The sequence below is a fragment of the Rhinoraja longicauda genome, chromosome 1, assembly GCF_053455715.1.
Source record: "Rhinoraja longicauda isolate Sanriku21f chromosome 1, sRhiLon1.1, whole genome shotgun sequence".
NCBI classification, from domain to species: domain Eukaryota; kingdom Metazoa; phylum Chordata; class Chondrichthyes; order Rajiformes; family Arhynchobatidae; genus Rhinoraja; species Rhinoraja longicauda.
The window spans coordinates 90,041,014-90,067,281 of NC_135953.1; the positions used below are offsets into that span (position 1 = coordinate 90,041,014).

General features: G+C 42.4%; 1 protein-coding gene and 1 non-coding gene across 3 annotated transcripts in view; both read left to right on the forward strand.

Moving 5' to 3' along the window:
* The window catches only part of antxr2a (ANTXR cell adhesion molecule 2a), a 186,810-nt gene that overhangs the window by 17,400 nt on the left and 143,142 nt on the right, over positions 1–26,268 (forward strand). Inside the window, exons 5-7 of one of the 2 annotated variants that reach the window (XM_078402101.1) lie at positions 10,920–11,027; positions 12,197–12,265; positions 17,343–17,423. In XM_078402101.1, coding sequence (XP_078258227.1) covers positions 10,920–11,027; positions 12,197–12,265; positions 17,343–17,423 — 258 coding nt within the window. The remainder of the gene's footprint in view (positions 1–10,919; positions 11,028–12,196; positions 12,266–17,342; positions 17,424–26,268) is intronic. The other variant, XM_078402110.1, reaches the window with a different exon arrangement.
* LOC144601157 (U1 spliceosomal RNA) lies at positions 3,375–3,536 on the forward strand. The gene has a single exon (XR_013548256.1). It is a non-coding gene; the product is annotated as a U1 spliceosomal RNA (small nuclear RNA).

Consider the following 26,268-nt stretch of genomic DNA (forward strand, 5'->3'; position numbering starts at 1 on the left):
ATTAAATTCCATTAACCATTCCTCCGCCCACCTGGCCAATTGATCCAGATCCTGCTGCAATTGTTCACAACCATCTTCACTATCGGTAAAACCACCAACTTTTGTATCATCAAGAAACTTGCTAATCTTGCCCTGTATGTCAGGAGTCTGAAGAAGGCTTCTGACCTGAAACATCACTTGTTCATATTCTCCAAAGATACCACCTGATCCGCTGAGTTACTCCAGCAATTTGCGTCTTTTTTTCCTTTGAACCCACTCATACACCTGATGGGTCACCGTCATGGCAAGATGTTAATCTCCAATTATTCCCAGCCATCGCCCCATCCCAAGTGAGACCTGTTACCTCATCCCACATTCCCAGCAGCATCTTATTTCCCGCTGCAGGGCATGAAGCAAAGAGTGTGACAGTCGCTTAAAACTGTTACAATTTGTTTCGTTGGGTTGTTGTTGTTTAAATTAATTAAATGATTGCATCGTATGGGAGGCGCATTCCCAATCTCGTTGTACCCCTGTACAATGACAATAAAGATATGTTGTATTGTATTGTACTAAAAGCATTGAGCTTGTGCACAATTGCGGTTTGCAGTGACTGGCACATGCCTGCAATGCATCAGCCCCCTTTGGCACAATCACTGGTGTGCACACCAGTTGCTGGGCCATTACCTTCTTGAAAAGGAAAAGGATGGAAGACAAATATTGTGAAGCTGAGAAATAATTTCAGAAGGTTTTTTTCATGTAAAAACTTGGGTTTCCAAAATTGCCAAAGATAATATAATTTTTAATGTGATCATTGCATCCTGGACCCAAAGCCCTTGCAAGGACCTTTTAGAATGTTGAATGTGAAAGCACATACTGACGTACTGATCATTAATTCCCCCCAAAATGACTGTACAGCAGCAAAACCAGTCGCAACAGATAAAACTACACTTCTATTCAATGGCATTATTGCTGTCCTGTAGTTAGATGACTGGATCGAATGTACTCTCTTCTCCACTGTTACTTACAATGTGGCTCATGAGAATTTTCTGTTCGCAACTTCTTGAGTGTTTTCAACTGGTCAAATAAAGGGCGGCATGGTGGCAGATCGATAGAGCTACTGCCTTATAGAGCCAGTGATCCGAGTTCGATCCTGACTCCGGGTGCTGTCTGTATGGAGTTTGTACGTTCTTCCTGTGACCTGCGGGGGTTTTCTGTGAGATATTTGGTTTCCTCCCATACTCTAAAGACGTAGGTTTGTAGGTTAATTGGCTTGGTATGAATATAAAATTGTCCCTAGTGTGTGCGTAGGGTAGTGTTAATGTGCGGGGATCAGTGGTCGGTGTGGAATCTGTGGGCCGAAGGGCCTGTTTCCGCGCTGTATCTCTAAACTAAACTAAGCTAAAGAGTGCGACATTTGGCTATGATTAAAAGGGACAGAGAAAATTTTAAATGGTAAGTGCCACTTCTGGAATTGAGTTAGCATGACAAACCTGGAAATAATGGGTTTGAACTAACTCAACCCATTTGAGTTAATTTAATAAAACTATATTGGAGGCAGAAAGCTTTTTCAGTATTTCTGAGAACCTGCTAATCCTATTCATCGGCTCTAATGGGTACTGATTGAGAGTGATCAGCCATGATCGCATTGAATGGCGGTGCTGGCTCGAAGGGCTGAATGGCCTACTCCTGCACCTATTGTCTATTGTCTATTGTCTATTGTCTAAAGATGCAGGCCTTGCAATGGAGGCTTGCATTCATTTCACAATTCACTTATCTCTTTCATTCTCCCTCTCCCATCCATTCATCGCCAAAGTGATGCTCTTAAGTTAGGGGATGATCCTAGCCTAAACAGGTGGTGCTGAGCATACTAAGATTCTCACTTGATAAGTGGTGTGGCTTTTCCTGTTTGAATTTAGTCAATACTGCTATGTCGATCTTAAACAGACACAAAAAGCTGGAGTAACTCAGCAGGTCAGGCAGCATCTCTGGAGAAAAGGAATGGGTGATGTTTCGGGTAGAGACCCTTCTTCAGACTGAGAGCCAGGGGAGAGGGAACCGAGAGATATGAACAGGTTCATAGAACAAATTAACGAAAGATATGGAAAAAGATAGATCAAAGCCAGCAACGATGATCAAGGAAAGGTGGAACCCACAATGGTCCATTGAGGGGGGATCTTATTGAAACATATAAGATAATTAGGGGATTGGACACATTAGAGGCAGGAAACATGTTCCCAATGTTGGGGGAGTCCAGAACAAGGGGCCACAGTTTAAGAATAAGGGGTAGGCCATTTAGAACGGAGATGAGGAAGAACTTTTTCAGTCAGAGAGTGGTGAAGGTGTGGAATTCTCTGCCTCAGAAGGCAGTGGGGGCCAGTTCGTTGGATGCTTTCAAGGGAGAGCTGAATAGAGCTCTTAAGGATAGCGGAGTGAGGGGGTATGGGGAGAAGGCAGGAACGGGGTACTGATTGAGAGTGATCAGCCATGATCGCATTGAATGACGGTGCTGGCTCGAAGGGCTGAATGGCCTACTCCTGCACCTATTGTCTATTGTCTATTGTTGACTGTGGGGGAAAATGATGAGAACCTTCATATAGTCCAATACTGATGTGTCAACCTCTGTCTAAGTTTGGGCCAGTACAGTGCATGTCATGAGTTTCTCAGTAGTTTGGTTTGGTGCTGCTCAGGTATGTCATTCTCTTTGTGTAGCAAAATTAAAAGCTGTTTTTCCACTCTACGTAAGATCTTCAGTCACTGGGCAGTCTGATTCTATTTTAATAATTCAGCATTTGCCGTGTCTTCCTGCTGATTAAATATCAACCTTTAGTGTTTTTAAAATCTCTGTAGTCAAATTAACAGATAATTAGGCCATTTGGGAAAACACTCTGCATGCTCCTTCATCAAACTAATGGGGCATATTTTAAAGAGAGGCAGAAAGGTTTGTTATGGCAGTTTAAAGCCAAACATTATTTCCACTTGAACTAAACTGTTTTTAAAATGCTCAAAGGCAACCAGTAACTATTGTTATTATGCTTCATTTGTCTTTTTTAAAGTTATGCATGGCTTATTTGGCAGATCTGAATAATTGAATGAAGCTTTCTCGCTTCCAGGGTGAACAAATGGATTATTCCAGTGCCTGAAAAGTGAAAAATAAAACTGCAGATGCTGGGAATCTGAAATTAAGGCAAAAAATGTTGGAGGTACTCAGAAAATCAGCAGGCATCTATAGAGAGACAAAGTAGTATAATTTCCACAGCATGGAGTTGCATGCAAAAATATTGAGTAGCGATCAGGCCATAATTCTGAAATCAGTTATCCAATTTGTGCTCAAGGTGCGTACGTGTCGTTACCATTTGGAAGGACAGGTGGACAAATAAAAATACCTTTCCTTGATGAAGCTTACCTGGCAGGGGAGAATCGGTGGTCACCATGGCCGATCTCCCGGGACGAGGCTGTCCCATTGCCCTTCAGGTTTGCTGACGCCTGCGATGTCCCCAAATGCAGGATAATCGACTGCAAAATTTGTGGTAGTGGGGGACTGCGTTCACACTCGTAACTTAGTTAAAATAAAGGTCGGCACGGTGGCGCAGCGGTAGAGTTGCTACCTTCCAGCACTTGCAGCGCCGGGGACCCAGGTTCGATTCTGGCTAGGGTGCTGTCTGTATGGACTTTGTACGTTCTCCCCGTGACCGCGTGGGTTATCTCCGAGATCTTCGGTTTCCTCCCACACTCCAAAGACGTACAGGTTTGTAGGTTAATTGGCTTGGGTTTGTATACTTGTTATAAGTGTAAATTGTCCCTTGTGTGTGTAGGATAGTGTTAGACAATGGGGGGTCGCTGGTTGGTGCCGACTCGGTGGCCGAATGGCCTGTTTTCACTGTATCTTTAAACTAAAACTAAATCCTTGTGGGGGGGGTGGGGGTTTGAGGGGGGATTGAGTGGGGGAGTGGGGAGGGGGAGTGGAGATATGGGGGGGTAAGGGGGAATGGAGTGGGTGAGGGGGTGTGTGGGCAGGAGGGGGCAATAAGGAGGGTGGAGGGGGGAATGGAGTGGGTGAGTGGGGGGTGGGGGGTGCCAGAGAGCCCCTGAGTGGAGGGGGGGGGATAAGGGGGGTTGAGAGGGGATGGAGTGGGTGAGAGGGGGGTGGAGGAGGGGGTCAAAAGGGGGGTTGAGAGGTAGTGGGGGGGGGAGGGGAGGGTGCTACACCAATGCAGGAGACCTTTGGGCCCAACGTGTCCACCCTGTTCTATATAAAAGTAATAAGACAGAAGGCAAGATCATCATGCAATTTTTGGCAGTCCACAACTCACAGGGTATCTCTTATCAATTATGATGTGCAAAAATGCACACTATTACTTAGGTAGTAAAATATGCACAGGAAGCAGATTTTACTGTTATTTTTGAAATATTAAGTATTCATTTGTATAAATTTTAACTATTTTGAGAATCATGAGACATCTGTGCAGAAATGAACTGAATTTAATTTATTGGAGTTCCAAACCAGAAATTTGTGGTGAAACTTATTTGTCATCTATGAAGACAAATAGAACAAACATTACTTTTGATTTTTAGATAGTTTATTCCATCAAGGTTTTGCAATAAATCAAATGTGGTGTTACATTTCACTTGGTTTAAAATGAACACGCACAGATGTATCTAGTATATGGTTAAATTGTATGGATCTCAATCATTTTTTATGTTGCTGCGTAGAACCAGCCAACTGGCACTACAGTTGGGCACGCGGAGATAAGATAAATCTTCCAGGCTTCTGCTTCAAGCCATTATGTGGTGGCCCACCAAAAATTCAGTGGAAATCCATATTCTTACAAAGGATGATGACAAGATTTTATCCAGTAGTGCTGCTCCTAAATTTGAATAGTTTCATTTTATGCATTTAAGCTCGTATTTGTCAGAGAGTCACAGAGTTGCAGAACATGGAACCAACTCGTCCATGACGATTACGATAACCCATTTAAGCGAGGCCTATTTCTTGCTAAACCTTTCTTATCCATGTAGCTAAGATAGGCACAAAATGCCAGAGTAACTCAGCGGTCAGGCAGCATCTGTGGAGAAAAGGAATACATGATATTTCGGGTCAACACCCTTCTTCAGACCTGTTCAAATGTCTTTAAATCTTTAAAAAATACACAAAATGCCGTGTTTTTTGTAAACCAACATATGCATTTCCTTGTTTCTGGCTTTTACATGCTTTATTGTACCTGTCTCAACTATGTCCACTGGCAGCTTGTTCCATATTACTCTGTGTGAAAAGGTTGCCTTTCAGGGTCCTATTACATCTTTCCCCTCTCACCTTAAACCTTAGCACTTTACTGCTTGATCCCCCTAACCTGGTAAAAAAGTTTCTGTGCTTTCACTCTAACTATTCCCCTATTGATCATATACATCTCAATTAGATCACCCCTCAGTCTTCTTCACTCCAAGGAATAATATCCTGGCCTGCCCCACCTCCCTCTATAGCTCAGATCCTTGAGTCCTCGTGACATCTTCGTAAATCTTCTCTGCACTCTTTCCATCTTAATGGCATCTTTCTTATAGCAAGATTATTAAAACTGAATACAATATTACGTTCGATCTCGCCAATGGCCTGCAAGAAAAGTCCCAACTTCTATACCCTATCCCATGACTGATGGCCAGCAAGCCAAAACCATTTTTCACCATGCTATCTACCTGCGATGCCATTTTTAGGAATAATATATACTTGTGCACCCAGATCCCTCTGCTCTACAACATTCCCCAGGGCCTTACAACATTCCCCAGGACCCTATCGTCAATTGTTGAGATCCTGCCTTGTTAAGACTTAACAAAACACATATTTCACACTTATCTAAATTGAATTCAATTAGTCATTCCTCCACCCACCTGAACAAGATGCCGTTATTATCTCTATATACTAAAACTCTCGTTTGTTTGTTCCTGAACTACAGCCAAAACGGCACACAATTGTTGTCGCGATAGTGCAACAATTTTAGGCCCACCTTACCGTCGTCCCTTTGGTGCAAATGGAAGAAGTTTCATTTAAATCGGTGTGATATTAAAAAAATTATTCACATTTTAAAGTTTAAATCTATCGCCTAGGGAGGGAGGGGGGGGGGGAGAGAGGGAGGGAGGGGGAGAGAGGGAGGAGAGGGAGGGAGGGAGGTTGGGGGGGATGAAGTGGGTGGGGAGGTGAAGGGGGAGGGGAGGGGAGGGGGAAGGGGGGAGGAGCGGGAGGGGAAGGGGGGGAGAGAAGAGGGGGGGAGGAGAGGATGCTGCACCAATGCAGGAGAGGTTTGGGCCCAATGGGTCCACTTGGTCTATTCTTGATAACTATCTTCTCCGTCTATGATACCATTGAATTTTAGTCTCCCACCTGCAAACATACCAATCATGCCTTGTGTATTTTCAACCTAATTGTTGATATAGATGACAAACGGCAATAGGTCCAGCACCAATTCTTGAGGCACACATACTGAGACGTCCAGTCTGAAAAGAAACTTTCCACCACCCTCATTTGCTTCCATGAACCGATTTCTGTGTCCAGTTACTCGACACTCCCTAGATCTCAACCTCATCCAAGGCCTTGCTGAAGTAAAAAATAGATCACTTCTCCAGCCTTGCCCACTTCAATATTTGTAGTTTCTGCTTTAAAAAAAAGCAACAAATTTGTGAGACACAATCTCCCAAGCACAAAACCATGCTGGCTATCCCTAATTAACCCTTGCATTTTCAAATGCATGTTTATCTTATCCCTCAGAAACCTCTCAAACTTTCCTATCACAGATGTTAAGCTGGATGTTCTATAGTTCCCAGCATTTTTTTGTAGACAGCATTAGCCACCTTACAGTCTTCCAGCACCTTACCCGTATCTAATCATGATTCATATATCTCAGCCAGGAATCCTGAAATCACTTCTCTTGCCTCCCACAATGTCCTTAAATATATCTGATGAGGCTTCAGAGATTTACCTTCCTTTATAGGTTTTAGGCCATCCAGCACCTCCTTAACTGTAATATGGATTGTCCTCAAAAGATTGCCATTAACTTTCCCAAATTCCCTTGTCTTCATATATTTTTCCATGGTAAAGAGAGAGAAGAAATATTCATTGATGACCTTTCCCATTTCCTGTAGCTCCGTATGTAGATGATCACTTTGGTTTCTGAGGGGTGCCTTTCTGAGGGGCGCTCGTTTGTCTTTTTCCCTGAATATAATCTTTGGAATCCAATCTCTTAATTTCTTAATCCAATCTGTTTGGAATCTCCTCAGTCTTATCTGCCTGAGCTTTTCATGCCCCCGTTTCAAACTCCTGATTCCATTTTTAAGTCTGCTCCGCATTTCCCTATACTCCAGGGATAGACTTGGTCCCTTGTCGAATGCACATGCCTTGAACTCTTACTATCACACATTTAAAAGCTTCTTACTAGCCAGACATTCCTTTACCTACAAACATCCCACTCCAATGAACTCTTGCAGTTTCTTGTCTAACATCATCAAAGTTGGCCCAACCCAATGTGGAACTTTAACTTGTGGAGAAGCCCTGTCCTTATCTATAACTTTTTATAACCTAATGGCCACTGATCCAAAAGGATCACTCACTGATGCTTCAAACAATTCCCTTGCCCAATTCCCTAATTCCCTAAGAATAGATCAAGTTTGGTGCAGCCCCTTATAATTTCATCTCCATATTACTTGAATGAACTTTCCTTGTAAAATTCCACTCCAACTAAGCCCTTGGCACAATAGCAATCCCAATGTGGTTTGGGAAAGTTCAAATCCCCTACTATGACAACCCTTATAGTCTTGCAGCTGTCAGCAATCTCCTGGTGTATATCTCTCCCTCTAATTCCTGCTAACCTCATGAATGATGTGACCTGTGGAATGCAGGAAAGAATGCACAAGGTCAGGAGAAACAAATTCCCAGTGAGGAATTGGACCTTTTAGCAGAGTAAGCAAAAACATGTATGAACACAGAAGAAAGAACCACACTGAATGATGATTGATTAGTAGGACTAGATGTTACAATCCCTAAGGTTTGCACTACAATTGACTGGTGTTGTTCTTGGGGGTGATGTTGCTACCATTCAGACACATCTTTAGTTGTGCACCTCAACGTCACTGGGTGTTTCGGCCTTTTATCACAAGACACCCTCAGTTGAGGCAGGCCCACCACAGGGTGATCAGACCCGGGCGTGTGTCTTATGGTTAGCTTCTAGATGGTCACGTGGCAGCCCAGACAGTATCTTTTCTTTTCAGCCACAGCCAGTGACTGCTCCGTTCGGCGACATTTGCAAGTTCTTTGATTGCCCTCCTTTGGGCCTGCCCTCTGATTCCAGCTTCCCTCAGGAGCCTTACAGTGGAACTGGCTACAAAGCCCCTGCACCCCACCTCCACTGGACGCACTCTTACACTCCAACCTCGCTCCTCTGCCTCTACTGCAAGGTTGGAATATCTCAGCCTTTTCCTTTCAAATGCCTCGTCCACAGCCTCCTCCCAGGGCACCGTCAGCTCAATGATGTAAACACGCTGACAGGAGTTGGACCAGAGGACGAGGTCTGGTCGCAGGTTGGTAGCTGCGATTTCAACTGGGAAGGAAAGCCTCTGGCCTAGGTCAACCCGCATTTCCCAGTCTCTGGCTGCGCTCAGTGGGCATGAGTTGAGAGGCGAGGTGGTAGTCTTCCATTTCTCTCCTTCCCGGATGAACGATGGGATTTGCGGGAATGTTAGCTGGGCATTGATAGACATGGCGTTGGTGGTAACTCTTGCACTCGAGTGCAGCTGCCAAACACCTCAGCACCTGGTTGTGTCGCCAGGTGTATCTGCCTTATGTTAGGCTGGTCTTACAACCGACCAGGATGCGCTTGAGGTTTGCTGGAACTGCACACAGGGGGCAGGCTGGATCCTCTCCCAGCCAAAGATTTAGGTTTGTGGGAGAGGGAAGGACGTCATATGTGGCTCTGATAATAAAGCTCAACATACTTGACTCCATGTTCCAAAGCTCACTCCATGTGATCTTCCTCCTCTCAATGCCATCTCACTTCATCCAGCAGCCTTGCTTGGCTTGAGATATAGCTTTGGCACACCTGGCTGCTTCTTCTTGGCGGCGCACCTCCTTCACCACCAGGTGCCATCGTTCAGCAGGAGTTGCCTTTTGCCAGGTAGGTTTCATTACTCCCAGGCCAAAGCCCCCTCGGCCTTGTTGGACATGGCCCACTATGTCCCGGTGTCGGAGGGCAGATTTTGCGTCCTGTACCACTGCTGCTGGAGTCCATTTCTTCCCTGTTGCTAGGGTTGGAGTAACACCTCTAACCCGGGATTCTGTTAGTGTCATGTCCAGTCTTGCTTTGGCGCATTTGAATTCCTCCACCAGGCTTGAGACTGGCAGTGAGAGGGCTCCATTCCCAAAGAGTCCTATGCTGCTGAGGCATATCGGTAGCCCAAGCCACTTCCTCACTTGTGAGTTCACAAGTCTCTCCAGCTGGTTGATATGGGATAAAGTGACCTCATAGATAGTAATTGGCCACATGAGTCGGGGCAGCAGACCGAATTGAAGGCACCAAAGCTTCAGCTTCCCTGGGAGAGCAGTGTTGTTGATTTGCTTGAGGCCACTGATTGTATCTTGCCTGAGTTGTTCCACCTGCTCTGCGTCCTTGAGGTGTGCGGTGTACCATCGCCCGAGGCTTTTGACAGGCTTCTCCAGAACAGTTGGTATCGTCTCGTTTCGTCAGTGAGCCGGCCTTTGACGATGGAAATACTGCAGGATTTGCTGGGTTTAATCTCCATTCGTGCCCATTTGATGTTTTCCTGGAGTTTATCCAGCATCCGTTTGGTGTATGCTTTTGTTGTTGTTATAGTGGTCATGTCATCCATGTACTCCCTGATTGGAGGAAGACGCAGCCCACTCTTCAAGCGTTCCCCTCCGACTATCCATCGTGATGCTCGAATGATTAGCTCCATTGCCATGGTAAACATCAGAGGAGAGATGGTACAGCCCGCCATTATGCCTATCTCAAGGTGCTGCCAGGCGGTGGTGTTGTCCTGTGTTGTGATGCAGAACTGGAGGTCCTGGAAGTCAGCTTTTACCAGCTTTGTGGTGACCTCTGGGACCTGGAAGAAGTTAAAAGCTGCCAAGAGAAAGAACCACACTGAATGATGAACTCTGTTTGCACAATATGTTGAGATGTGCATTGATAATTATCAAAAATTCAAGCAGGGGCATTTATTTCATTTCACTTACAAAATTGTGCATAGTTTAGGACATATTTTGTATATAAATTGTGAAATTGAGGAATGTGAACTTGCAAAATTATCAATATTTTTCTATTTCTTTGCTTGAACTCTTAAGCTGCTTTTATACTGTGCCAACCCTATTAGAAGTGATTTCATGTAATCTCAAATCCACTGTCCTTTTGTTATCTTCGAGACGTAGAATGTTGACCAGATGCTTTCAATCATGACAAAATGTTGATAATGTTAACAATGCTATGTTAAGTGCTTGGTTTCAATGTGGAATGTACCTCACAAGCCTACACTTTTGATTGAGAATTGCATAAATCACTTGGCGATTGAACAACATAATTTGTCAAAATAAGAAAATCTTTCATCGTAAAACACAACTTGGTAAACTTTATTTAGCTCTTTAGAAAAGTGCCTGTACCCAATATAGCAAACACCCAATCATTTATGTATAAATGACTACTATATTCCTGATCCATGTCGGGTGTTCCCTCGTACTGTTCCTGTAATGTCTTATCTAGCGCATGTGTGCTAGGGAGGTTCAGACAGACTCTGGGGAGTATTCGAATGGAATGCACAGGCTTTGTTCTACAGCCTCATGGTCAATAAAGCACATAATGAAGTTTAACTACTTGTCGTTATTCATACAACTTCATACAATTTATTTAAACATTAAGCCCAAAACTCAAATATGTTTGTTTTTAAATTAGGCTAATGAACAAATAAAGCAACAACAACGTTTGAAGACTGCAAGTTCTATTATAGTTCTAACCGATGGAGAACTCTTGGATAGGGTGTTGCACTACACAGTTATCGAGGTAAATGTAAAATTTATAGTCATGTTGTTGTACAAAAATTTGGCTGACCACCTTTATGCCAACCATCATGACCGCATATATTAAACCCACTCGCTTGCATTAACATTAGAGGGCATAGAGGCATTAGAGGCCATATCCTTCCACAGCTTGTTCATTCCAGATGCTTTGTCAGGATGCTTTTTAAAGGTTTTTATTGTCTGCTTCTACCAACTTCTTTGGTTTTTATTTTTGTAGATTTAGACTTGGAAATAGGGCCTTTGGCCCATCGGGTCCTTGCCGACCAGCAATCCCTGCACATTAACACTATTCTACACACACTAAGGACAATTTTCACTTCTACCAAGCCAATTAACCTGCACGTCTTCGGTGTGGGAGAAACCAAAGTTCTCGGAGAAAAGTCACAGGGAGAACGTACAAACTCCGTACAGACAGCCCCCGTAGTCGGGATTGAACCCGGGTCTCCGGCTTTGCAAGCGGTAAGGCAGCAACTCTAATGCTGCGCCACCGTTCCACCCTTCTCTGGCAGCTTATTTTAGTAACCAACTATTTTTATGGAAAAAAACCCTCAGATTTCCTTTAACCCCATCCTTCTCATTAGACCCCCTACCAAGGGAAACAAATATTGGCCATCTACCCAATCTATGACTCATGACCTTATCTACTTCAATCATGTTACTTCTTTGCTTCCTTCACTCCAGAGAAAATTTCCCAGCATGCACAATGCCTCTTAATAACTCAAACTCTCCAATCCAGGCAACATTCATGATTTTTTTTCTGCACCCCCTTTAGCTTAATCAGCTATAATGTGGCAACCATAACTGCACACAATATTCTAAGTATGGCCTAACTGACATTTTGTACAGATTTAACATTACATCTCGTCTCTTTTCCCATCTTCAGCCGATGAAGGAAAGCATGCCACGCTCTTTGCTCACCACCCTGCCTGTTTCCAGGGAACTATATACTTGTACCAAAAGGTTTCTCTGTTCAACAACATTCTTCTGAGCCCTGTTAATAACTGTGTACGTCCTTCCCTGATTTCCTTTGAAGACATTTGTCATTATGGACTATGCTACCAATTTTGATGTCAGCTGCAAATTTTAAGACCGCCGTTGAATCATGTTGACTTTCTTTTCCTTGACACTAATTTATTTTAACTTTCTTCATAGGCTAATGAAGCAAGGAAACTGGGAGCGATTATTTATTGTGTTGGGGTCAAAGATTTTAATAAAACTCAGGTGAGATTGTAGAATATTGCTTTGTTACCAAGTATTCAGATGTATTCAATGAGTGATTCAGTGTTAAGTCTAGAAACAGAGATCCAATCAAAGTTAAAACAAAGGTGCAATGATGTAATTCATTCAGAATACTTAAACATAAGGTAATACAAAATGGGAAGAGGAGGAGATGATTTGGCCTCTCAGATCTGGTTTGCCATCCACTAAGATAATGGCTGGTACCAACTTTCCGAGAGGGAGGGAGGGGAGGGGGGGAGGGGGAGAGGGGAGGGTGGAGTGGGGGGGGGGGGGGGGGGAGGGTGGAGAGAGGGGAAGGGGGAATGGGGGAGGAGGGTTTGAGTGGTTTGAGCCCAACAGGTCCACTTGGTCTCGTTGTAGCTAAAAATAAACTACCTCAGCTGCAATTCCTTCTGCTTATCCTTCTCTCGATCGGTCGATTTTATCCCCTCCTTTTTAAATGCACGTACATTCCCTGCTGCTTATCGCTTTCTGCTATTCCATTGGTCTTTGTGAGTTCTTTAACCACAAAATGTAACTTAAAATAAATATATATTTGGCAGTAGAATTTAGAATATGAAATCCTATTTAATAGTTCCTCTTAAAGATTTTATCAAGAACTCAGTCTGATTTTGATGATGACCACAATTTTTCTATATTTTGTGGTAATGTAGAGAAAATTCCAAGTCAACTGGGAATTGGAGGAATTCCCCTGCTGACATAACCCTAACTAGTTATTAGTTTGTGGTTCAATGAACTTGTAATTAATTATTTTTGCATTTGTTTGTCAGAACTTTCAATAGTTAAAATGCTGTAAACAGAATATATAATGAGGAGCCCTGGGACACCTCTACCTTGCTTGCAGTGACAGCTATAACTCACTTGTAACTTTGCCAGGCTCAAGCTATTAGGTTACATCTCTTGTGAGATTAAAAGAGGAATTTTACAAATCCTCACTTTGTGCACGTCATGGCTTGAAGATCTGATCATTGCAAAAGTGTGAAAGGACAGAAAGCCTCATTAACTGTTGAAGAAGTGAAGCGGTTTACTCCCCCGCGGATGCAAATCCACAGAGAAATCAACAAATTTTACAATCTGGCTTGTAGAAAAATTGCAAATTTTCAAAGCACATCAAAAATTCTGGAAATAGCAAAAAATTGAACGGAATAGTGTCAAAGGTTACTCAAGGGGGGTTTTTAAAATTTTAAGAGGGACGGACAGAGTTGACGTGGGTAAGCTTTTCCCTTTGAGAGTGGGGAAGATTCAAACAAGGGGACATAACTTCAGAATTAAGGGACAAAAGTTTAGGGGTAACATGAGGGGTAACTTTTTTACTCAGAGGGTGGTGGCTGTATGGAATGAGCTTCCGGTGGAAGTGGTGGAGGCAGGCTTGATTTTATTATTTAAGAGTAAATTGGATAGGTATATGGATGGGAGGGGATTGAAGGGTTATGGTCTGAGAGCAGGTAGATGGGACTAGGTCGGAGAAAGTGTTCGGCATGGACTAGAAGGGCCAAACTGGCCTGTTTCCGTGCTGTAATTGTTATATGGTTATATGGTTAAAATAGGTGCATAATTAAGTTGTAACCAATATTTGGCTGTATGCTCATTTTGGCTTCCATATGCTTTCCAATAGTGAACTAAAGTAGAGGTCTGGTTCACAAAATAAAGCACGAGGATGGCAAGTGCCAAATTTAGAATACGTTTTGTTGAAACTAGGTTAATGTTGTAGTAATTATGTGGCCTGAATCTATGCCCGATTTGTGTGGGAAAATTTGTTTGAAGATTTCCACAATGCATTTCCCACTGTGCTTTATTCTCTTCAAAAGAACATAATCATACAATTTCTCAGTGGAAATATTCGAGACACCAATTATGATGAGATTAATCATAAGATCACTAATTGGATTTTTCTTGTAAAGATTCAATTTACCAAACGGAAGTACTGTCAAACTGAAATGTTGTTAATATAAAAGTTGTGACTTTTATGCAAGGTAGGTGAATGATGAATTCTATTGTAAAATCGGTTGCACTCTTGAAGGCTGCAAAATCCGCATTATATATCAGGACTCTGACTTTTACAATAGCTTGCAATTTCTATTCAACCAAAAAGAACAAAGTTTAATGAGTATTGCGTGAAAAAAGTTGTTATATTTCTGTAGATATGAAGTCTTTGAAACCTTTAACATTTATAACTTCTCTTAACACAAGTACAAGCCCAGAAGTGTTTCCAAGTGGGTATTACAGTCTGTGAGTAAGTAATGAGGTGGAAGTCCCCGCGGGGACTTCCATCCCCTTGCGGGGACTGTGCGGGTCGGTCGGGGACGAGCTGTCTGTCCGTGGGTGTGGGGAAGAGAGTGGAAGTTTTGTTGCCTCCATCACAGTGAGGGAGTGTTTGGAGTCACTGTGATGGACGTTTGTGTTGGGGTCATGTGTCTTGTGTTCTTTTTTTTTGTGTGACTGCTATGTAGTTTCGTTCGGTACCTTGGTGCCGAATGACAAATAAAGCTCTGTTGAACTGTTGAACTGTTGAAAGCTTAGCTTGAAGTGTTTTGGCAAAATTGTTTGAATGTAGTGAACCAGGTTGGAAGACAGCACTGTAGTCAATTGTTGATCACAGTATAGATATGGTTCACAGAACGAAGAGATAAGTACAGATGTAGGGCGACATGGCAGAAAGATTTGTCACTGATACAAAAAACAAAAGCCTGGGGTGGGAGGAAAATGTGGAAATAAGAAATGGGTTGTTTTTGAGACACAAGAGACTGCACATGTCGGAGCTTTCTACAAAAAAGCAAAGTGCTGGAGGAACTCAGCGGATTAGGCAACATCTGTGCAGGGTGGGGACAGACTACATTTCGGTGGGAACCTTTCTGCTGGCTGATGAAGTAGGGGGAGAAAGCTGGAAAAGTGAGGGTGGGTGGGGCAGAGCCTGGCAAGTGATAGGTGGATACAGGTGTGGGACCCTGAAATTGTCCTGAATTTCTTGAATTTTTCGAGGTTGTGTGCAGTTACACCTCCAGCAGTTAGACTATTTAAGGTGAGGTGCAGGAAGCTATTTTACATAATTCTCTACCAGCGCCAGCCCCAATCTCTCAGTAATCTCTTTCGGCACTGTCAATAGTGGTGCTCTCAAGTGAGTTTTGGTGATAGAAATGCAATTACCCCACCAGTCCCTCACTGAAGTCCTCCACACAGAGTATATTCTATGTCTGTGCTATTTTCAACTTGTTCCAAGTGTTATTTATTATGAAGAATTCATCAGATTTGAGAAGATGGTGAGTTGCAGAAGACTTGTTCTCTTGCCCATGTTTGACCTGATGCGATATGATTTCACGGGGTTGGGAGTCAATTCTGGGGAGGCCATTGATTAAATAGCAATCCTAGAGCAAAGGATTAGGAAGGAGAAACCTAGTTTTAAAATTATTTAGAAACATTTTAATTTTTGGGCAATGTATGCATATACTTTTAAATTTTTTTGAATGAATTATTTCCATTCTAATAGTTTTCAGATACAGAGATATTTCAGAGGGCATATAATTTTGTTGAATGTTAACGTTTTTAGGGATATTTTGAGTCCTCCTTAACCATGGTCCTGGTTGTTGAGGCAGTACCATTGGACACCAGGATGCCTTGACATGGGCAAGTTTGGCCTGGTGGCCTGTTTCCGTGCTGTATGACTCTATGACTAAAAGGACGCTTGCTCGTCACAGCTCAAAACATTTGGATCATAAATCCCATAAAAGTACTTTGACATCCCCTTAAGCTGCATCACAGCTGAATCGAAGGTCACTGGGTACTAATTTTGGATGATCAGCCATGATCATATTGAATGGCGGTGCTGGCTCGAAGGGTCAAATGGCCTATTCCTGCACCTATTTTCTTCTATGTCACAAACATTCAATCGTTATTAAATATTAAACATATTCTTAAATATGATTAAATATTATATAAATCAATTAAAATATATTTAAAACAACTCAATCAATTGAAATGTGTATAATAGACAATAGGTGCAGGAGGAGGCCATTCGGCCCTTCGAGCCAGCACCGCCATTCAATGTGATCATGGCTGATCATTCTCAATCAGTACCCTGTTCCTGCCTTCTCCCCATACCCCTGACTCCGCTATCCTTAAGAGCTCTGTCTAGTTCTCTCTTGAATTATAAATCACCTGAAACTTGCCTCACTTCCTCAGCAGTTCTTCCCCATCAAATGAATGTTGTCACTGATACTGCAACAAAGCATAATTCAGATAATTTTACCCATTGGACTCTATTAGGGGCCTTTTCCTTGGAAAATATGGACCTGATAAGTTCATGATATGCATGTAACATGGACCATAGGTGTTATGTACTCAGGAATACCTGAAAAAATTAATGTTTGACAGCACAAGTTTGACTAGTTTAGTTTAGAGATACAGCGCAGAAACAAGCCTTTTGGCCCACCGAGTCCCACTGACCAGCGATTCCCGCACATTAACACTATCCTACACACACTAGGAACAATTTACCCATACACAAAGTCAATTAACCTACATTCCTTCACGTCTTTGGAGTGTGGGAGGAAAGTAGAGAACGTACAAACTCCGTACAGACAGTACCTGTGGTTGTAATCGAACCCGGGTTTCTGGCGCTGCAAGGGCTGTAAGTCAGCAACTCTACCGCTGCGCCACTGTGCCGTTCTTTTTTTAGAGATACGGCGCAGAAACAGGCCTTTCGGCCCACTGAGTCCGCATTGACCAGCGATCCCTGCACATTAATACCATCCTACACATACTGGGTCAATTTACATTTATACCAAGCCAATTAACCTACGAACCTATACATCTATGGAGTGTGGGAGGAAACCAAAGGTCTCGGAGAAAACCCACGTGATCACGGGGAGAACGAACAAACTCTGTACAGACAGCACCCATGGTTGGGTTCAAACCCAGGTCTCCAGCGGTGCAAGTGCTGCAAGGCAGCAACTCTACCACTGTGCCACTCTGCATCAAATGATCTCATAACATTAAAATATTAAAGTAACAATATTAAGGATTTTGTTTAAATAATTTTTGAAATTATTTTTGTTTTTAAAAGCTGGAACATGTTGCAAACTCACCAAAACATGTCTTCGCGGTTAATGGAGGATTTCATGCCTTAAAGGGTATTATTGATTTGGTGAGTATTATTTGGTCTTATGACTAACATCACAGTAAATATCTAGGATGAAATAACATATAATTGTAAAGATCTAAATGAGATTGTTGTTGCTTATTTACATTACTTTTAGAGTTGAAGTCTATTTAAAAGAAATTACATCATATATCTGCTGTTGATTATAACAAGCATCAAAATGACCATAATTTTTGCGGAATAAAATCTTAATAATTTGTCACAAATTTCTACAGATTGATTTTATGGCAGTAGAACTAAATTAAATTGAATTAAAACTACCAAAGTAGTATTGTGGAAATACTGTACCCTTGAGGTTCAATGCTACATCTAAAGACATGTTAATGGGGCAGAATTAATGGATAATTAATGTCCCCTTCATGGGCTTGCTGTGCAAGGTTGAGTAGTGCATGTGGTTCAAGGTGTAGCAATTCATTGTTGCACAAAATACATCGGTTAAGTCCTGGTTGTGGTGGAGAAAATAGGCGAGATTGCAGGGAAGACTGCTTGGATTGGGACTGATGCAGAAAAGAGGAGCTCTGGCCAGGGATAACTAATAGGTCAGTAAAGACTAGATAGTAACTGCTGGTAAATCTTTAGGATAACACTGTGCAGGCATTGCATAGCAGGAGAGTGTGATGATAGAATGATGTGAGAGTCAGGTCGAAGGCTGATGAGTATTTGGACGAAAGTCAACTGGCAGATCAGATGATGCAAGATTGGAAGGGAGGTCGATGGACAATGGTGCAGACAATTTGGGTGAGGAATGCGCAGCAAACTGTTGGAAAGAATATGGGGGTTTGACAGATGAAAAGTAGGTACCAGATTAGTGGGAATGTCGGATGGGAGGCATGTTGTTGAGAGGGTGTGGGTAGCAACCTGGTGGTAGAGGTTGAGCAAGACTTTTTGAACAGATTAGTGGGCAGGTGGTCAGAGAGTAGAGCGAATGTTGGCTGTAAATAATGTTGGATGGTAGTCTATTGGAGATGAGATTTGGGTGATATATTGTTAAGGGTGTTGGTTGATCATTTGTGTTCCTGCATGGAATTGGACATAAGATTGGGCCAGGTGGCAGTTTGTTGTGCGAGGGTATTTTTTGGAAGTGTTTTCTGTTACTTATCAGTGTTGCACATTTATCTTGATTTATTATGTCTTTTTTAGATGAATTATTCTAACATCTAAAGTTTAAGGTGACCGTCAATGATTGTCGAACATGATTATATAATAGTCATTTGTAACTTAACACTTTGGACAATCTGCTTGAATAGATTAATGCCATGGGGATAGAGTGAGAGCATTTGTCCCTAAATGCTAACTAAACTAATCTCTAGGCTTCTATCTTTACTCTCTTCTATACTGTATAGCATTTATGGATTTTTGCTACTCCCCACTGAAATTACTGTGATACATTTTGGAGTTTTATTCTGGTTTTGTGTTGTTGATTCTTGTTTTCTATTTGTTAGTCAATGATTACTAATGTGCATACATAGTGTGCAGTTTGTAAAATGGGGATGATGGAGGAATAGTGGAAGGTTGGACATTGAGAAGGTAAAAGGAGGCGGAGAATGCAAAAGAGTTGGTGCAGTTTCCGAAGCTTGAGGTGGTAATTAGTAGAAGAGGAATAAATCCATTTCAAGAGTCAAGTGTTAGTGTTTATTTGTCCTCTGTACCAACAACAGAACAATTAAATTATTACTTGCTGCAACTTTATAGTCCTATGAACGCAATAATGCACAAATACATAAACAATAATCAATACGACAATAAATTGATAATCAGTAATGCTCAGTAACTGGACAATACTGGACATTACTAGTGCAAAACTGAAGTTCGCAGTGCAACCAAAACAAAGTCCATAGTAGATCATAGTTGCTGAGGCATTATTGTAGTTAGTGTTCTGAAGTATTCAAGAGCTGCATGGTTGAAGAAGTTACTCTTTACCTGGAGATCACAGTTTTCAGGCCCCTGTACCACATCCCCAATGGCAATAACAACATGAGAGCACTGCCATGGTTGTGTGGATTTTTGAAGTCATTAGCTGCCTTTTTGAGCCAGGGTCTTCTGTAGATCACTTTGATGGTGGGAGGATAGTACCCATGATGGATCAGGCAATGTGCAGTACTTGCGAGCATTGAAATTACTGTGATATTTTGATAGATTTTCCTCAATCGTGCTTAGTCAACATGACTTGAATCGAATAATGTTCGAGTTTGTACACATTTAAGTTTTACTCTGGCTTGCTTTCGCTGGGTTTATTTTTGTTTCTATTTGTTTATCAGCAAACTATACTGCCTTTTAGTATTTGCTGCTGTCAAGGCTCATTGAAATGTTTTACGGTGTCTCTGAAAATCATCCCTTTAAAATGAGATGAAATAGCCAGACAATTTAGAATAAATGCTAATTTTTTAAAAACTCACTTAAAAATATAAACTGAAAATATAAAATAAAATAACGCTCTTATCTTTTCAGTCTTCATCACTGGCTGATATAAAACAGGGTTCAGATATAAAGTACACCCTACATCTCTTGTGGTGCCCTTGCACGACACTTAGTCTACATTGCCCATTACAATCTTGGAGGCCATTTAGCCCATTATGCCTGTGTAGGCTGTCAGAGCAATTTCATCAATGGCCACTTATTTCTCGATAGTCTAATCTCTCTCACACACCGATTCCTGATACTCTTTTAAGTCATTTACAATAGGGTCAATTTACTGCAGCAAATTAATCTACCAACCTTCATGTGTATGGTTGGTGGGAGGAGAGGAAATCCACACAGTGATAGGGAGAATATGCAGAGACCACACAGACAGCAGCAGAGGCCAGGGTTTAACTCGGGCCACTGAAGCTGAGTGGCAGCAGATCTACCCGTTGCACAATTGTGCCATCCTGCCGACATGTTGGAGTGGGGCTAGAAAGGTCCTTTCTATTTTAACATCAGATAAGAAACCCTTCTCAGCACGGTAGCGCAGCGGTAGAGTTGCTGCTTTACAGCGAATGCAGCGCCGGAGACTCGGGTTCGATCCTGACTACGGGTGCTGCACTGTAAGGAGTTTGTACGTTCTCCCCGTGACCTGCGTGGGTTTTCTCCGAGATCTTCGGTTTCCTCCCACACTCCAAAGACGTACAGGTATGTAGGTTAATTGGCTGGGTAAATGTAAAAAATTGTCCCTAGTGGGTGTAGGATAGTGTTAATGTACGGGGATCGTTGGGCGGCACGGACTTGGAGGGCCGAAAAGGCCTGTTTCCGGCTGTATATATATGATATGATATGATTCACACAATAATGACAATGTATTTGGTTGTTAGCCCCAGCTTCACCTGTGCTGTTCAGGATGTGGCTGATGAGATAGAGAATGATAAACTATCAATGAGGGCAGGCTCTTAGTTTCATCCATTTTCACCATACCTAGTGTCTGATGCCACTCGAGAGAAGGACTATCTATGTGAAGTTCACAGGAGCAGCAGAGATTTTGGTGGGCATCAGACATCCCTACGCTTCCACAGCGCTTGCAGTGTTGCAGCCAGCAGCATGGCTGCTGCTTTATCTGCTCTTAATCCTAGTCCACAGTGACCTCGACACATGTAAACCTCAGATCTACTCATGTTGAGGCCATTGCTTTCCTTGGAGCTTTCAAACTATAAATTTTAATTTGTTATCTCGCTCCCAATACTTGTCCAGTTTATTCTCCCTGTGGTGGTATGCAAATAGTTCCACAGCTTTGTACGTGACCTTAATAATGTAGGCCTCTTCCTGTCTGCCCTGAGTCTGCAGGTCAGGATGCCATTTGTCAGTTGCTTTCGATTATTATTGTCTGTCAATATGAATCTTTATTTTTCAGTGCTGCAGATGATGTCGTTTGTTTGAAGTAAGCTTTCCCTGTAACCTGTATCATATTTAAATGTGTTGGTACAAGCTACACAAATGTGGCTAATAATTGCTTTATCTTGTTCCCCCATTGATTCTTTTGGAGGTACCCAATGCTTGCAGTATCTGGAGTCTGGAGCAGTGAGATTAGAACACTTTCTCCTCATGACACTGTTCCCTTATACCTCTGCCACTCAATGTTTGCACTGAAACTTCTGTGGGAAATTGGTAGAAAGCTTTGGATAAATGGGCATATAGAGTCATAGAGTGATACAGTGTGGAAACACCTCACACTTCTCTGTATTAAATTCCATCAACCATTCCTCCGCCCATGTGGCCAATTGATCCAGATCCTGCTGTGTCCGTTCACAGCCATCTTCACTCTTTGCAAATCCACTAGCTTTTGTATCATTAACAAATGTGCTAATCTTGCCTTGTATGTTCTCATCCAAATCATTGATGTAGATGACAAACATTAATGGGCCCAGTACCGAACCCTGAGGCACACCACTAGTCACAGGCATCCAGTCTGAGAAGCAACCTTCTAACATTACCCTCCACTTCCTTCCATGGAGCCAAATTGCTATCCATTCAGCTATCCTTGGATCCCATGCGATCTAACCTTCCAGAGCAGCCTACCATGCGGAACCTTGTTGAACACCTTACTGAAGTCCATGCACATAACATGTACAGCTCTACACTTATCGAGCTTTTGGTTACGTCTTCAAAAAAAGCAATCAGATTTGTGAGACATGACCTCCCACGTACAAAACCACACTGACTAATCAGCCCTTGCCCATCCAAATGACTGTGTATCCTACCCCTCAGAATACTCTCCAGGAACTTACCAACTACAGATGTTAAGCTCACCAGCGTAAACTTCCCAGCATTTTCCCTGCAGCCCTTCCTGAAAAGAGGTACAACGTTTGCCACCCTCCAGTCTTCCGGCACCTCTCCTGTGTTTAAGGACGACTCGGAAATTTCAACCGGGGCTCCCACAATTTCCTCTCTCGGTTCCCACAATGTCCGTTTACTCCTTAGTTCCCGAAAGTCCTCCATGGACTGGGATGCAATTGATCCCAGCTGCCGAGACCTGTCCCATTCATTCTTCTTGTTTTTGACTAACGTCTCAATTTCCCTTGTCAGTCAAGCTTTCTTACGTTTGTCTGGTTTGCCCTTCACTCTAATGGACGTATACATCCTGATGTCTCTTCGGTACATTTTTAAAAACATCACACTTGGCCAAGTTTCTTTCCGCTCTAATAATCTGCTCCAGTCAACATGAGCAAGACCTTCTCTCATACCCTCAAAGTTGGCCTTACCCCAGTTGAGCATTTTAACACGTGGACCCTCTCCGTCCCTATCCATAACTATCTTAAACCTAATTGAACTGTGGTCACTGGTCCCAAAAGGCTCCTCCACACACACTTCATTAACTTGCCCTTCCCCATTTTCCCAATACTAGATCCAGCGTTGCCCTCTCACATGTGGGGGCCTCCACGTACTGCTTAAGAAAACTCTCCTGAACACTTTTGGGGAATTGCACCCCATCTGAATCCTTCATGCTATGATTTTTCCCAGTCTATATTGGGAAAGTTAAAATCCCCCACGACAACAAACTTATTTGACTTGCAGCTGTCTGCAATCTCCCGGCACATTTGTTCTTCTAATTCCTGTTGACTATTCGGGGGTCTGCAGTACACCCCCAACAAGGTGATCATCCCTCTCTTGTTCCTCAGCTCCACCCATATAGCCTCACTAGACGAACCATCTGTAATGTCATATCATATCATATCATATATATACAGCCGGAAACAGGCCTTTTCGGCCCTCCAAGTCCGTGCCGCCCAGCGATCCCCGCACATTAACACTATCCTACACCCACTAGGGACAATTTTTACATTTACCCAGCAAATTAACCTACATACCTGTACGTCTTTAGCCGTGACATCCTCCTTAACCAACAATGCAAACCCCCTCCTCTTTTTCCCTCACCCCTGTCTCTCCTGAAGCTCCTGTACCCCGGAACATTGAGCTGCCAGTCCTGCCCCTCCCTTAACCATGTTTCAGTCATGGCTACCATGTCCCGGCCGCTCGTACCTATCCATGCCCGAAGCTCATCTGCCTAAACTCAGGCCCCTTGCATTAAAATACATGCAGTTTAAACCAACCCTCCTTCCTTGCCTTTCACCTGCCTATTCTGTCCATTAACCTTTCCTATACCACCCTCCATACCAACCTCTATCTTCCCACGTGCCTCTGTCCTGCTCGAGATCCCAGCCCCCTGCCAATCTAGTTTAAACCCACCCATGTAGCATTAGCAAACCTTCCCGCTAGGGAACTAAATTTATTTGTTTTTTTGTTGTCCATCCCGGTCTATCCATTGTCTATCTTTTCTTTTGGTCTCTTTCTGTTGACCTTCTATCACTTCATAGCAAGAAAATAGGAAAGCCTCAGTGTGCAGGAATTTCTGCTTGTTCAATTTGGGGATGCAACATTGCGATTCTGGTGTTTCCTGTAACATTGTTTGTTCTGACATTTTGGATTAACACATTTCTCCAATAGATATTCAGCAAATGGAACTTTCAAAAATGTTTTTAGCAGAGGCTCATTTAAAGGCTCCTGAAGAATTGTGTATGATGCAAAAAAATAGCTTTAAATGCAAACTACCTGAATAAAGAAAATGTCATCGTCTTGCACTACAGAATCTAATCAGTTGTAGAAAGTGAAAGAGAGGGGTATTAAAGGGGGACATAAGAAACTGTAGGTGTTGGAATTTTGAACAAAACAGCGTTGGAGGAACTCAATGGGTCGGGACCCTTCTTCAGACTCAGCCTGTACATTCCCTCCAGAGGTGTTGCCTGACCTGTTCATCCAGCTGGAGTTCCACCAGCACTTTGAGTTTTTCTCAAGAGGCTTGTTAACTTAGGCACTTAAGTAGGAGTTTTTGTAATAGCAATGATATCTTTGATATCTTGTGATAGATAATACATGTTATTATCTGAAGAAGGGTCTCGACCCGAAACGTCACCCATTCCTTCTCTCCCGAGATGCTGCCTGACCTGCTGAGTTACTCCAGCATTTTGTGAATAAATACATGTTATTACCGTCAGCTAGACATGCACTTGAAAATGGCAGACCTGAAGAAATTTGCAAAATAAGGCTCTCTTATTCCATGCAGTGAGGCTGAACAAATAATATTCTGCATGGCCCTATGGCTATTTCACTATTGCCCAATTAATGACACTTATGCAGACATCAACTTTTGATGTGTTACATAACAATCAACGTTTCACATATATACCTTCTAATTTCTAACTGAAAATTTTGCCACATATTAAATGTTACATGTTAAATGGACTTTGTGCTGACACAACTTGAGTCAATGCTTAACTCATATGGGCAAACTGCAAATGGATACATATCTGTAATCTCGGGTGTTAATTGTTTCCCTTTGCTTCACTTTGCTGCTTTCCATTAAATCATATGAGAGGCAAACTCTACAAACAATCCTCATAGCTTGCAGGCAATATGATGGTGAAACAACTGAACATTGATGCTGGTAAATAAATTCACCAGTGCAAACATGTAACACATTTGAAGGGGCTGATCTCTGGTGCATGAAAAGAGGAAATATTCAGGTTTATTTTGTAGTAGATTTAATAGCTACTAGTATTTATAAAGTAATTATAAATACAAATTGCTATGAAATTACAGAATTGCGAAAAATATCACGTGGTTCACTCATTTTTAGATATTAAAGGGGTCAAGGAAAATGGGGTAAGTGCAGGAAAATAGTGATGAGGTAAAAGATCTATTGTGACATTTTTGAATATTAGAGCAAACATCTGCGATTAAATGGCCTAGGTTGCTTCTATTTCTTAACACGATATTCAGGGAAATTTATATGTTATTCTTACTCCCCCTGGCCTATATGTAACTTCATATGCAGGTCTGTACATTTCGTAACTCCAGGTTTATTGTTGTCTGGTTGACTCATAGGTAGTTCATTGAGCAACTTCATCCATAGTCAGTAAGTATAGTTGGTATTACTGGTGATCGCTACATCCAATGAATGGATTAAAGTTGGTCGGGAAGGAGGCAGATATAAACAGATTTAATCGAAAATGATAATCAAAAATGAAAGAAACATTAATTCTGGACTATCTACAACTGCTTGACTGATAGAATATTTCCAGAATGTACTACTTTGTCAAAAATTACAAGAAATAAAAAGAAATGGTAAGAAAGTTGAGGATTTCAAAGCAGTGTAACTGTTTAGCAAAAGTATTTATTTTAATGTGAACCCAGCCAACTTGGTTAACCAGTCTAAATTAGTTTTGGCTTCAGACTTTTCCTTTGAAGGTGTAGCTGAATATAAAAATGTAATTTAATTGTTGGACCAGGAAGGAGTGGCAGTGAGCTGGATGTTGGTGCGAGTCCTGAGGCAAGTAAGGGCCAGCATCTCTTCAGTGCAGCAGGTGGTGGTGTGTAGAATGCTGTGGTGTTCTAACGAATGTTGGGTTGAGCATTCACCTGATCCCTGCAGAAATAGTTGTCATGTTAACAATTTGGGAATATTTCAGGCTTGCTACACGGTGCATCTTAGACCGAATGGTATTCATTCATGTATTGGTTGCTCACAGTCGCGTCAGGGTCTTACATGTGCATGGGATGCTAGTGTGCTGGATTAATCAGATTATTGGGCAAAACACAAAGTCTGGAGTAATTCAACGCACCAGGCAGCAAATGTGGAGGGAATGGATTGGCAAAATTTTGGGAAGGGAACCTTTTACAGACTGATTGTCATGGGGGGGGAGGGGGGGGGAGAAAGCTGGAAAATGAGGTGGGGGCAGGACAAAACCTGACACATGATCGGTAGATTCAGGTGAGGGAGGTTAGATTGGCAGTTGGGTGGAGTAAGTGACAAAGGCTGACGATAAAATGAAGATCAAAGCATGTCAGATACGGAGAGAGGTGGAGT